The sequence below is a fragment of the Littorina saxatilis genome, linkage group LG9 (genome assembly GCF_037325665.1).
Source record: "Littorina saxatilis isolate snail1 linkage group LG9, US_GU_Lsax_2.0, whole genome shotgun sequence".
NCBI classification, from domain to species: Eukaryota; Metazoa; Mollusca; class Gastropoda; order Littorinimorpha; family Littorinidae; genus Littorina; species Littorina saxatilis.
Genome location: NC_090253.1, coordinates 2,573,008 through 2,584,597, shown reverse-complemented (window position 1 = coordinate 2,584,597; position 11,590 = coordinate 2,573,008). Strand labels below are relative to the sequence as shown.

At 40.0% G+C, this 11,590-nt stretch overlaps 1 protein-coding gene across 1 annotated transcript in view; it reads right to left on the bottom strand.

The window, feature by feature from the left end:
• Window positions 1-3,878: 3,878 nt before the first annotated feature.
• Window positions 3,879-11,590, bottom strand: part of LOC138975067 (protein phosphatase PTC7 homolog) — a 24,756-nt gene continuing 17,044 nt past the window's right edge. The window contains exons 3-6 of the mRNA XM_070347721.1: window positions 11,163-11,361; window positions 10,490-10,616; window positions 9,483-9,612; window positions 3,879-7,985 (exon numbers count right to left, since the gene is read on the bottom strand). Of these exons, the coding sequence (XP_070203822.1) occupies window positions 7,918-7,985; window positions 9,483-9,612; window positions 10,490-10,616; window positions 11,163-11,361 (524 nt within the window). The 3' untranslated portion in view covers window positions 3,879-7,917. The remainder of the gene's footprint in view (window positions 7,986-9,482; window positions 9,613-10,489; window positions 10,617-11,162; window positions 11,362-11,590) is intronic.

Below are 11,590 nucleotides of genomic sequence, written 5' to 3'. Positions count from 1 at the left end.
ATTCAAAAGTTTCTGACGAAGAATTCAAACAGATACAAACAGACTTTGATGACTACAAAAGTAAGAAAGCAAGTATTCAAACAAAAACACGAGCTGAATATAACAAGCCAATCGATATAGAAGATCTGAAAAAGCAGTTTTTAAAAAAGGGGATTCAAATAGGACGGGAAGAAAAAGTAAAAATAGAATCACTTGTAAAGAGTTAACTATTCGTTTAGACAGTCACATTGCATGTATCAGATATAATTCTAACAGTGAAAGAACATATGAAGTAAAGTTTGTAAATGAGAGAGCGTATTGAGCTTAAGAATGTTGTATAAGAGAAAGGGGGAATGTACGTTCTGGGTTACTGATTCCGACAGACCCGGCATTGGTTCAAAACAACCTTACTTTACTGTATTTTTTTTTGTATGGATTTATGCAGTATTTTTTTGATTTTGTCGCATGTTTCATTTTAGTAAAAGTTTAGTCCAGAAGCCTATTTTGCGTTAATATTTAGGGTCTGTCGGAATCGGTGAGCCAGAACGTACATTCCCCCTTTCTCTTACTCCCCCTAACCCGCGGGGGGTAATACGCATGCAAGTTGGCAAGTATGATACATGTTTTCAAGAACATGGCTACATTTTCATAGATGTTACGCACAGAAGTAAAGATGTTACAAGCCACTATATGTGCAAAAGATGCATTCACTTCACTTTGAGCATCCAACCACAAACTTGCCGTGTTAAAAATTATTTGCATGAAAGTCTCAGGCATGCAAAATTCACGATCACACCTCAAATCATCTCTTGTTTCCAGTGAGGCACAAGGTTTCTATTCAATTGGTTGGCTGACAGTTTCACTTTTCTTTAATACAAAACATTGGTATTGAGCATTCAAATGTTCACTCAGTCTTGGCATTGAAGTGTTATTCTTATGACGCAATCATATTCTTTCATTCAGATTCTTAAATTCTCTAGTCACTAACTTCTTTTCGCCCCATCTTTCATTCCTGGACGTAAGTTGCGTTAAACAATTAAAAAGTAGCAGAAACAAATCGCACACTTCTCTCTTGGCGGTAAGTTACTTCCACTAATTATGCTGACCACAAAATTTGTGCAAACCACAGTAATGTAAAAGTCAGGTAACGGAGGGAAATATATTTGGCTGAAGCGGGGGAAAAATCAAGTCAAGTCTCTCAGAGTAATATCATTCTATCATAATTTTAACTCATGCAGGTAGAAAAATCGAATCGGAAAACTGAAAGCAACGATCTCCAGTCTGGCAAAGTTCAGAAATTGAAACAAAAAATAAAAGTTCTATGATGCTGTCTTCTCAAATCTCATCTCTCCCCCTCCTTTGTTTGTCGTGTCATCATGAGTGAGCAAAACACTGCAACATTTTTTACACAAATTCCCCTACTATAACCATAGTGCTTTCGACAAGAAGAAAAAAGAAACACACATAAAAGCCAAACATGTGTTGAACCTGACGACAAAATCTCCTTTCATAAGCAAAGTTCATAAACAGAAAAGTAAAAATGATACATATAAATAAAAAAGCCAATGTTGTGTTTCAACCATCTAAATTCCATAATGAAGTTTCCAAATCTTGGCACAGGTGACTTGCATTCACCGCCGAACAGCATCCTCTATGATTCAGGAATCATCTCTCAAAATCTTTCACAGACTAATGATCACTACTTGCATTGGGTTAATTACCAACAGCTCAATCATACAAACGACATGCAGGCAAAATCAAGTTTTGAAATCTGGTGAGAACCACACCTATCACACAAGGTCAAAAATATTGAAGGCCCATAAACATGCTTTTGCATCCCGTTTGTGCCACAGTTTCGCAATTACTGACATACCACCATTCACATACTCAGCACACAAATCCGCACACGCTCAAAAAAATGTTACTGGTGAACAAATAAAAGAATTACACACTGACACAAAATCTAACTCAAATCCAAACAAAAATACATGTATAACCTTTTATGTACATAAACGATTCCGGGACTGGGATGATTACAATGACTACGTCACATGCATATGATTCGAAAAAGAATCTAGTTCGAATGAAAGGATGAATGCAAAATCCTGCCCTCTGCTCAAGTCTGTAGTCAACAAAGTGAGAAATTATGTTCCTATCATAAATTATCATCAACAAAGGACGCGAACATCTTCAGCAGACAGTGGAAGCTAAAGGTGACTCCGGCCATGTTTGATTTTCAGCCAGATCATAATACTTGACAAGTCAGTGCAAAACACTGACTGCACTTTGAAGGAGTAAGATTAACACGGTATTTCAAATAACAAAAATTCTGTGAATTTTCAAAATTTGTTTTTCACTGCAATATTGGTTCTGTTCTGTCTTTGCAATATGTCCAGGTGAACTTGTGATCTACTGGGATATTTATCTCAGTTTTCGAACCAAGTTGTTTTTGTTTGAGTGAAAAGGGGACTTGGGGGTGAGGACACTACTTGCATTGGGTTTATTACCAGCTGCTCAAGAACAAAGCTAGAGCGCTTTCATGTCCGTCACAAAGACATTTTCAATTCCAAGCAATTGTCATACAACACTAAACAATGATTATGAGTCTCATATGGGTTTTAAAATGACTGGAAGAGGAGTGAAATGGTAAAGTTAAAGGAAGTCCTCATCACAAGAGTGATTATGATGGTTACAAGAATGAATCAATCACGTGATTATGATGGTTACAAGAATGAATCAATCACGTGATTATGATGGTTACAATGAATCAATCACAGTCTGCTGAAAGTAAACCTGCTACACATGATATGACAAGAAACATAGGGATGAATGAACACCACCATGGAACTCAAAGAAAAAGCGTTTCATGGAAAAGTACACGTGTGTAAAGTCTGTGTGTATGTGGGGGGGGGGGGGGGGGGGGGGGGGTGGTGGTGGTTACAAATGGTGAGCAATCACTGCACAATTAATTCATCTATTGGTATGTCCCTGTTTGAGCATGTGTTCAACTTTTTCTGAATGTACGTATCGGCATTCAAGGGCAGAAGGTGTGTGTGTAAGTGTGTGTGCGTGTGCGTGTGTGTGGATGCGTCAATGTTTTAAGTAGTTGTACATGTATGTGTTTCGAGATTCACTTTGTACAACTAAACAGTACCTTTAACTGATTGGCACAATAACACTAAAATCAAGACTCCATAAACTGAAGTTAAACCACAAAACTCATTCAAACATCCATGCACCATTTTGAAAAATAAAACACTGTTCCACAACACAAAGCCTCCGAAGCATTATACAAGAGTCGGTGTCTTAATACGCATTTAAAATGTTCATCCAAATTCTGTCATAAGAATAATGCCGTGCAAACGTCAAATTCACAAAATTTTACAATATAGTCTCATGTTCTATTTTAGGTGGGAATATCATGTATTAAACGAGGAATAAAAGAAAATGAAATAGCTAAGAATATCTTGTTTACTTCCACATACGATCTTTCAAAGACATTATTGAATACATGCACCTGTTCAATTCTGTTGCTCATTTAGTTTCTGAACAGAAACTTGACGTAACTGATACAGTCATTCAGACACAGAAAAGTGCATCTCCAGTTCGACATTCCATAGATGCCTTTTCTCAAATCTTTCTTTCTTTCTTTATTTGGTGTTTAACGTCGTTTTTAACCACGAAGGTTATATCGCGACGGGGAAAGGGGGGGAGATGGGATAGAGCCACTTGTTAATTGTTTTTTTGTTCACAAAAGCACTAATCAAAAAATTGCTCCAGGGGCTTTACTCAAATAAGACACACAAAAACTTGATACAATTCTGTATATTTAGTATGTTTAGTCTTATGTTTCATCGACACATTTTCTCAAATAAAACAAAATGCTCTTTAAAAAAAAATTGCCTTTGAACCAATACTTTAATACAGGAATCTGTATCATTAGTTAGACATTCGGTAGTCACATTTTCTCAGTACATACAAATGTTGAACAAATGTATCAGTGATATGTAGACATGGCAAGGGACATCACTTGGGTTGAGCCACCAACTGTGAACACCGAACACCAGTCAATCGTACAAGTAGTTGACACAGATACACACCAATACACATGTGCTGTGTTCTGACCATTTACACTTTGTCTAAAACTCTCAACAATCAAAGCTCACAGTGAAATGTCTTCTCAATCAACTTTACAAGCAGAGATTACACAAATATACAGTGGAACCCCCCTTTTAAGACCCCCAAGACTTCTGTTTTAACCCTTACACTGGTGCACTTCTGTTTTAACCCTTACACTGGTGCACTTCTGTTTTAACCCTTACACTGGTGCACTTCTGTTTTAACCCTTACACTGGTGCACTTCTGTTTTAACCCTTACACTGGTGCACTTCTGTTTTAACCCTTACACTGGTGCACTTCTGTTTTAACCCTTACACTGGTGCACTTCTGTTTTAACCCTTACACTGGTGCACTTCTGTCGCACATGTTACATAGCCACTGGTGAGTTAACAGAGAGAAAAATAAAGAAAAACGGTCATATAGGTTTTCGCATCCATGGGAGGTAATCGGAACTGACCAAACAGACTGAGCCAGTAGCGCGACATACATCGTGACAACCAGGCGACAGTATACGTAAATTAGCGCGACATATGTCGTGACAACCAGCCTAAGGGTTAAGACCATACTTTCTCAGATGTTCTGTTGATAGCCTCTGTAAATTCACCACTACATGTATTTTAAGACTCCCTCTTTTTTAAGACCTTTCTTTTCTTTCTTTCTTTATTTGGTGTTTAAACGTCGTTTTCAACCACAAAGGTTATATCGCGACGGGGAAAGGGGGGGAGATGGGATAGAGCCACTTGTCAATTGTTTCTTGTTCACAAAAGCACTAATCAAAAAATTGCTCCAGGGGCTTGCAACGTAGTACAATATATTACCTTACTGGGAGAACGCAAGTTTCCAGTACAAAGGACTTAACATTTCTTACATACTGCTTGACTAAAATCTTTACAAACATTGACTATATTCTATACAAGAAACACTTAACAAGGGTAAAAGGAGAAACAGAATCCGTTAGTTGCCTCTTACGACATGCTGGGGAGCATCGGGTAAATTCTTCCCCTAACCCGCGTTTTTTTATTTAAGACCTAATTTTCTCTGATTTTTGAAGGGCGTGAAAGGGGAGTTCCCCTGGACACCAACTGACTAAATGCCTCGTATTACTAACATAACTTCATAAGTCAAGTGTTCATTATTTCAGGTTTTTTGTTTTGTTTCTTGTTCTTAACTAAGTCACTTACACCAACCTAACAATGATGATGTGTGTTTAATAAATAAATGATTCAAATGAGAACAGCAAGGGACTTGGGACATTTTGCATTGCTTTTGTAGGAAATGATCCTGTATGCTATTTGCTAACAATATCTAAATACACTGCCTTTGTTTTTAAAATCATACGGTAGCATTCTTAATATCCCACACATACTCTGAAATCATCCGTCAATCAAATCTTGGATCAGCTAATGATTATGAACATTCAAACAGGATGACAAAAACAAAGTTGTTAATAACAACAAATGACGCGCATACATTCTCTCTTTGTCAAGATGTGTTTCTTTCTAATTTGTGAACAACAGTAAAGTTATGGGTCAACCTCATTATAACGCTTACCAACAAAAACTTGTTTTTTACGTACTCTTCAGGAACATATTTTCTATGCATCACTATAATTTAAATAATGTTTTCTTTGATACTTGATCCGAGACAGCGCTACAAAAGAAGATATACGGCCCCAGGGAGGACTTGGAGAGGACAGCACGTTTTGCCCTGCAGTCCGGACTGACGATCTAACAGCGAACGACAAGAAGAAGATACTTGATCCAAAACATATGATGTCAGACATTTTAACTAAACACTGGCAGTACACATACAAATGTCAAAATCATACTACCAATGCTTACTGGAAAGAGAAATAAGCTCAAAAGGATCAAATTTATTTTAAAATTAAAACATTTATGAATTAAAACAGAAGTGTACACTGCATTCTCCTTCATTTTCTTTAAGTAATGCTAAAAACAACTTCAAAACAACTTTCTCTTTTCAGAAATCCCACAGATAATATATTAACAGTAATGTTTTGAAATTGTTGAACCATTCGCTACTACACCTTCATGTCAATGCCGTTTTTGTTTGTTTTCAAAGTGTTATAGTGAGGCTGGCCTTATGACTGGGAAAGACTCGGTGATGCATAAATGATTATCATTGATTAGTCTCACAAAAACTCTGTATCAAAAACAACATGTCTCACAGAGACTCTCATCTCAGAATAGACGAATTCTGAAATAACTCTGTCGAGTTTTTATAGGTCATGGAAGAGTTGCTTTCCCTTGTTCTAGACTAGGGCTTCCCTTGTTTTTCCACAGAAACACCGAGGTGAGCTTACTCATAACATTGTAGGCTTGTCTCAGTGTTGCTATCAAAACAAGGAAAAGCAACTCTACCACAACCCATACACATTTGACAGAGTTATTTCCAAAGGTCTATTCTGATCTTATGGCACTCGTCTCATCTCTTATGCAATCAAACAACAACTGTTTCTCACTTGCTGGCTTATCTCTTATGCAATCAAACAAGAACTGTTTCTCACTTGCTGGCTCATCTCTTATGCAATCAAACAAGAACTGTTTCTCACTTGCTGGCTTAATTGCAAACATTCACTCATGTCATTCCAGCATGATTTTAATTGACCTAGTAATGCCAATCACAAACTTAATACAACTGAGACGAAAATAATATAGAGAATTTACAAAAAGTTGTGACACACTTTTTACTGGTCTTGTTATCTGTTTTCTCTTCCAAAACAAAATATGATAATCAAAGAGAAATTTTTTTTCTTGTATTCAGTGACATGCCCATTTCATCTCGCCAAATTCTTTGTAAATAATACTGTACAATTTCATTCAGCAATATATGAACTTTGACCTGTAGATTAAGGTTCAGTATCACTCTAAACTTAGGAAATTGCTAATGCTGTACATTTTCTTCAGCCATAGGAGTTTTTTGTGGCCGAAATACATTGTATGAATTCGGTAACAAACCAAAGAGAATAATGTTATAGAGAATGTCTCCCTGTAATCTTATAAGAGCAAGATTTAGAACGAACACTGTTGCATAATTATACGGTATACGTGTCCTCGTAATCAAGACTTGATTGTGTCTTTCCAGAAAGCAGCTACAGGCTTGTGAAGCAGGATTACACGTTCAGTCATTCAACCCGAGTAGCTCCTGGCAGTCTCATGGTTGATACATGTGACCGACATAAACTACTCCAGGCTTTGACTTCAGTATAATAGGTCTAAAGTACACAATGGAATGTTGCATTGAACTGATTTTTTAAATCTGCGCCCATTTAAAAAATCGAGATCTCCAAACAAGACCAATAATAATCAGTTAATATCGATACATTTCACTAATATTTCTACACTGTACTGTCTCAAAGGCTCATGCAAGTAACAAAGTGCAAGTAAGCATTTCACCAAAACAGATGTTAATGATTTTTTTCATATGATAGATTGAACACAGGCTTACAATAACTACCGTTCTCTTTAAAGATGAATGTTCAACAACACAATCAACATTCCCTGCAGTACACAAAAACATAATAACAATTAACATCTAATGGGAATGAAGCGTTCTCGATGCGAATGAAATGAACGGTGTCCGTACTTTAGTCGAATTCGCACCAACTTGTTAACTTTGTCACACATGTTCATGTTTTCACGAAGAATCAAGGCCTGTATGATATATATCAGTTCCATTTTCACACTTCACCTCAAAGACAGACGTCAGGATAGCGTAGCTGGGTGAGAACCAGGCATAAGTCTACTTGATGAACACACACGCGAACACACACACACACAAAGACGTGGATGTCAGTGTCTACATGAAGATGTCCGACTGATGCGTCACACGGGCCATTATACAGGTGATGTCATCAGGTTTTCCACCTGGAACAAGAACAAAAGTTTGCAGGTAAGATCTTCGGTATGACAACAACCATCAAATGGGATACACACAAAGGCAGATAAAAACAAGAAGAGCAAACGCTCGATCGAGTCACTTTCGCAGTTCTGAATATTATATGAGGCATCAGATGGACAGGAAGAAATTGCTATTCACAACACAATGAGTCACGTTCACATAAAATTTGAGCCCGGTCACTTTTATAGTTTCCGAGAAAAGCCCAACGTTAAGTTGTGTGTTGCCGAACAGAAAAGGCTAGTTATCTCCCTTGTTTTTCTGATAACGTTCGTAAAAGGCTACAGATGTAAATACTTTGATGTAAAGAATAATCCTACAAAGTTTCAATCACATCCGATGAACTTTGTCAAAGATATAAAATGTCTAATTTTTCCTTTGACGCTGACCTGTGACCTTGAAAAAGGTCAAAGGTCAACGAAACCATCGTTAAAGTGTAGAGGTCATTTACTTTGATGTAAAGAATAATCCTACAAAGTTTCAATCACATCCGATGAACTTTGTCAAAGATATAAAATGTCTAATTTTTCCTTTGACGCTGACCTGTGACCTTGAAAAAGGTCAAAGGTCAACGAAACCATCGTTAAAGTGTAGAGGTCATTGGAGGTCACGACTAAACAAAATATGAGCCCGATCGCTTTGATAGTTTCCGAGAAAAGTCCAACGTTAAGGTGGTGTCTACGGACGGCCGGCCGGCCGGACAGACTAACACTGACCGATTACATAGTCACTTTTTCTCAAGTGACTCAAAAAATAATTCGATAACAACCTTATCTACCCACAAAAAGAGCTTTAAAGTACAATATCATTATCACCCCCCCCCCCCCCCCCCTACCTCACTCCAGTCTTGAAAATCCCCAATAATGGTCAATATTTTTTGCAAACTTTTTAAAGGTAAATCCATTCCTCTCATTTCCCCTATCTCGATTCCTTCCTTCATCAAGTGCTCCCCCCCTCTCCCCCCCTCCCTCTCTCTCTCCCCCCCCCTCTCCCCCCCCCCCCCTCTCTCTCCCCCTCCCTCTCTCCCCCCCCTCCCTCTCTCTCCCCCCCCTCCCTCTCTCTCCCCCCCCTCCCTCTCTCTCCCCCCCTCCCTCTCTCTCCCCCCTCCCTCTCTCTCTCTCCCTCTCTCTCCCCCCTCCCTCTCTCTCCCCCTTCCCTCTCTCTCCCCCCTCCCTCTCTCTCCCCCCCTCTCTCTCCCTCCCTCTCTCCCCCCCTCCCTCTCTCTCCCTCCCTCATGCGTCCCAAGGACAGATTGTAAGAAAAGGCGTAGCCTTAAATCTAAATCCTTGTAAAATAAAGTTCAATTCAATTCAATTCAACTCAATCCCTTTCTGCCCCCTCCCTCTCTCTCCCTCTCTCCCCCACCCACCCCCCCCCCCCCCCCCCCACGATTCCCCTCCCCCACCTCATAACCCTGCCTCCTTAATCCTGCAAGCTGACAAAGAGCCACTCACACACACACATACCTGTAAGTTCTATGCCAGCATCAATGGCAGAGAGGGCGAAGGGGGACATGTATTCGGGGTCGACCGACAAGTGATATGCAGACTCTGCTATCGTGGATGCTGTTTTCTGTACGCTCTCCTCGCGATTGTCCTGCAAGTCAACAAACCTTTGTCACAACTTTCCGCTCATATCATCATGAATTTGCACAGAAATTGCTGAACCGTCAACCATCCACCTTATAAGATGAGTTGCAACCAATATTGGTCAAAACACAGACGTAAGCCAGCCAGAAGGTAGTGTCTTCAATTCTTTCTTCTACGGGAGACAAATCCTTTGGCAAGCAAGCTGCAATGCCACAGTTGGCATTAAAAGTTAATGCAAAGTTAAGTTGCATCTTTCTCAGGAGTTGCCAGTCATGTTCCAGGTGACTTAAAAAAAACTTTTACCTGGGACACTACAACTTCCTTTTCAAGGCCCACTCCGCCTCGTGAAAACAGTTTGTTTCACCGTCTCAGATCTGGTCAGGCTTCAACATGATACGAACTGTTTTCACCACGCAGAGTGGGCCTTGAAGGTAACTGTCCTGGGGTGAACACAGACAAGTGAAAAGCAACACAGCCGGCAACGCTTGATCAAGATGCCGCTCAGCATTGTCTGAAGGTTGGTTTTTGAAGCTTGCCTTCAACCCATGAATAGCCGGCAGGGCTTGATCAAGATGCCGCTCAGCATTGTCTGAAGGTTGGTTTTTGAAGCTTGCCTTCAACCCATGAATAGCCGGCAGGGCTTGATCAAGATGCCGCTCAACATTCAGACGGTGAGGGCTGGTTTTTGAAGCTTGCCTTCAACCCATGAATAGCCGGCAGGGCTTGATCAAGATGCCGCTCAACATTCAGACACCGAGGGCTGGTTTTTGAAGCTTGCCTTCAACCCATGACTCTCCTAGTTAACAAAGCACACTCACTTTTCAGTCAGCATTTGTGTAACTCCTACTCCATTAAAACACACAGTAAACACACACTGACTGTACCTTGAGGTTTGAGGAGACGTAGCCGAGTATCATATCCTCACTGAGGTTGTCGAAGAGACCGTCCGTTCCCAAGACGATCACATCTCCGTCCTCCACCTTGAATGACGAGCTCTCCGCCATCTCAGGGCTGAAAGTACATATCACAAAATAAGATGTTACACTGAAAAAACTAAAAGATTACACCCAGATCTTAACACCTCTTCACTTTTTAGCAGAACCAATTCAGTTCAGCAAACTTCACAAATAGGCCTGCGCAAAACTCTTCATCAAGTATAAAAATGTGGTTCCTTGGTGATTACACACTTGTCAAGCATTATCTGAAAGTGATATGTCTTAGGGTTCAAAGTCATGCTTCTTTAAAATGAGGGCTACCTGCCTAGATCCTCATAGGACCTGATCTTTAAGGTCCTTGAAAATGTAACTAGTTTTAATGAACGTAAAAACTTTGGTACAATTTTCCTTTGCTGTGAAAATCAGACTTTTTTTTCAAAAGGAGCACATCTCACCACAACATATTCATGTCCCTCAAACTCTGACATTATTACACACACTCATTTTATCTCCTGACAGTCAGGTGGCTACGAGAGAGGGCTAAGGTAGTGCTACTCTCAAAGGAGCATAAATGTACCGTTATTTAAAAAACAAAACAACAGACCAGCGTAAATCAACCCACCTATCGCTGAGCACCCGCCCTTGTTGGCCGGGGGGAGCGACGGCCAGCTGGAAGGGAGTGTTAAAGTAGTGCTGCTGCTCCTGGGAGCGATGGACCACCTCGTTGTCGCGGACGATGAGAAAGCCGCTGTCGCCCAGGTTGGCGCTGTAGATGGTGTGCTCCTCGCGGTGTAACGACACGATGCACGCCGTGCTGCTGCCTGCAACACACACATTACACATTGTTTTGTGAATGATGTTTTGATTTTAAAACAAGATAGGAATTTATCCTACATACCTGAGAGTGAGAGATACCACTCATGAGATAATATAGTTCAAACCACAGTTGATGTGAATGAGGTTACGCCAAACTAATCTGGCAGGGACCTCATTTTCCACTGCTCTTGAAGCCCAGTCACCGAGACAAGGGGCGTCATCCTGAAGCGTCAT